At 52.5% G+C, this 1,778-nt stretch overlaps 1 protein-coding gene across 1 annotated transcript; it reads right to left on the bottom strand.

The window, feature by feature from the left end:
- Positions 1-499: 499 nt before the first annotated feature.
- Positions 500-1,429, bottom strand: LOC103193600 (olfactory receptor 13A1-like). Its single transcript, XM_007936856.1, has one exon. It carries the CDS (start codon positions 1,427-1,429, stop codon positions 500-502), a length of 930 nt encoding a protein of 309 aa, XP_007935047.1.
- Between the last annotated feature and the right edge of the window lie 349 nt (positions 1,430-1,778).

Raw genomic sequence — 1,778 nt, forward strand, 5'->3', positions numbered from 1 at the left:
GCAGAGGCCAGGTTACATATATCTCATCCTTTCTGCCAAGCCAGGTCCGGAGGCTCTTGGATATGGTGAGCAGCCACCATTCTTGGTTCCTTATTCCTCACCAAGGGAATTGGGTCAGAGAACCAGGGCATGGGGGAGGGTCTCCACAGCAGAGTATTGACGGACTCCCATGTGGGAACACACCAAGCAATGTGTTCAGTGGGACTGATGCCCAAACCGGGACCCCCAACCTGAAAGAAGTGACTTCAGGGCCCCCCCATAAAGCCTTGCTGCTGGGTGCTAATCCCTCCCACTTCACTGCAGCCAGTCCTGGCCACACTATCAGGGTCAGGATTTGCTAAGGTTCCAGCTAGGACTTTGGGCAGTCCCCATGGAGGAAGCTTCTTATTTGTAAATCTATTCCATTAATTACCTTCTTGCTCTTTAACTCTTCAATCTGATTCTCAAAGTCATATTTTGGAATCGACACCAGGAATATTCACCTGGCCACTGTGTTTCCTTACCGGGAGCAAGCAGTCACCTTCCAGAGGGCAGCTTTCACATCCTTGTTCCGAAGTGTGTAGATGAGTGGGTTCAGGGCCGGGCTGACCGCTGTGTACAGCACAGCACCCACCTTACTCTTCTCCATGGAGGTGCCCGAGCCCGGGAAGATGTAGGTGTAGATGATGCTGGAGTAGTACAAGATGACCACGAGGAGGTGGGAGGAGCAAGTAGAGAAGGCACGACGCTTGCCTGCTGCCGAGCGGATGCGCAGAACGCTGGCCACAATGCAGCCGTAGGAGGTCAGCGTGAGCAGGAAGTTGAGCACGCCAAAATAGATGTCAGCAATGACCATCATGACACTGTTGAGGGCCGTGGGGCTGCAGGAAAGTGGCAGCAGTGAAGGGATTTCACACAGGAAGTTCCCAATTTGGTTGGGGCCACAGAAGTTCAACCGCAACATTAGTCCAGTATTTATGGATGTGTTGGATGCACTAATTGTCCACACAGCTATGGCCAGCAGTGTACACAATGACCAGTTCATGATGGCACTATAGTGCAGTGGCCGGCAGATGGCCACGTAGCGGTCAATGGCCATGGCCGTGAGCAGCAGCATTTCAGCCCCCAGGGACCAGGTGAGGAAGAAGAGCTGAGCCAGGCAGCCCCTATAAGAGATGGTGTCCACTCCAACCATCAAGACCTCCAGCAACTTGGGGAGAATGGTGGATGTGCAGACAATGTCCAAAAAGGCCAGGTTGGTGAGGAAGAAGTACATGGGAGTGTGCAGGCCTGGGCTCAGGCTGATAGCTGTGATGATGAGGCCATTTCCCACAAGGGCCATCAGGTAGAGGAGGAGGAAAAGGGCTGAGAGAAGGCCCCAGAGCTGAGGGTCTTCTGAGAAGCCCTGCAGGATGAACTCCACTACAGTCGTCCGGTTGCCTGCTGCCATGTTTGTGAGCCTCTTGGGTCCTTGAACAGAAAGTGGCACAAGAAGGTGGGTAACAGGGTCCTCAGCGATGGCCCCACTCAAACCCCTCCATGGCATGTTGGCAACTTCACCCAGAGTGCACAGTTTAGGTATTAACATGTCCCTGCATCCTGGGAGCCAAAAACAAACCAAACCCACTGCAATTCAAGTCCATTCCAGTACATAGTTACCTTTTAGGACAAAGTGGAATTGCTGCGTAGGGTTTCCAAGGCTGGAAATCTTTATGGAAACAGACTGCCGCAATTTTCTCTCCATGGAGTAGCTGGTAGGTACCAAATGCTGACCTTTTGGTTAGCAGCCAAATGCTTTA

The sequence above is a fragment of the Orycteropus afer genome, unplaced genomic scaffold, assembly GCF_000298275.1.
Source record: "Orycteropus afer afer isolate SDZICR_OR568_19922 unplaced genomic scaffold, OryAfe1.0 scaffold00038, whole genome shotgun sequence".
Classification (NCBI taxonomy): Eukaryota; Metazoa; Chordata; class Mammalia; order Tubulidentata; family Orycteropodidae; genus Orycteropus; species Orycteropus afer.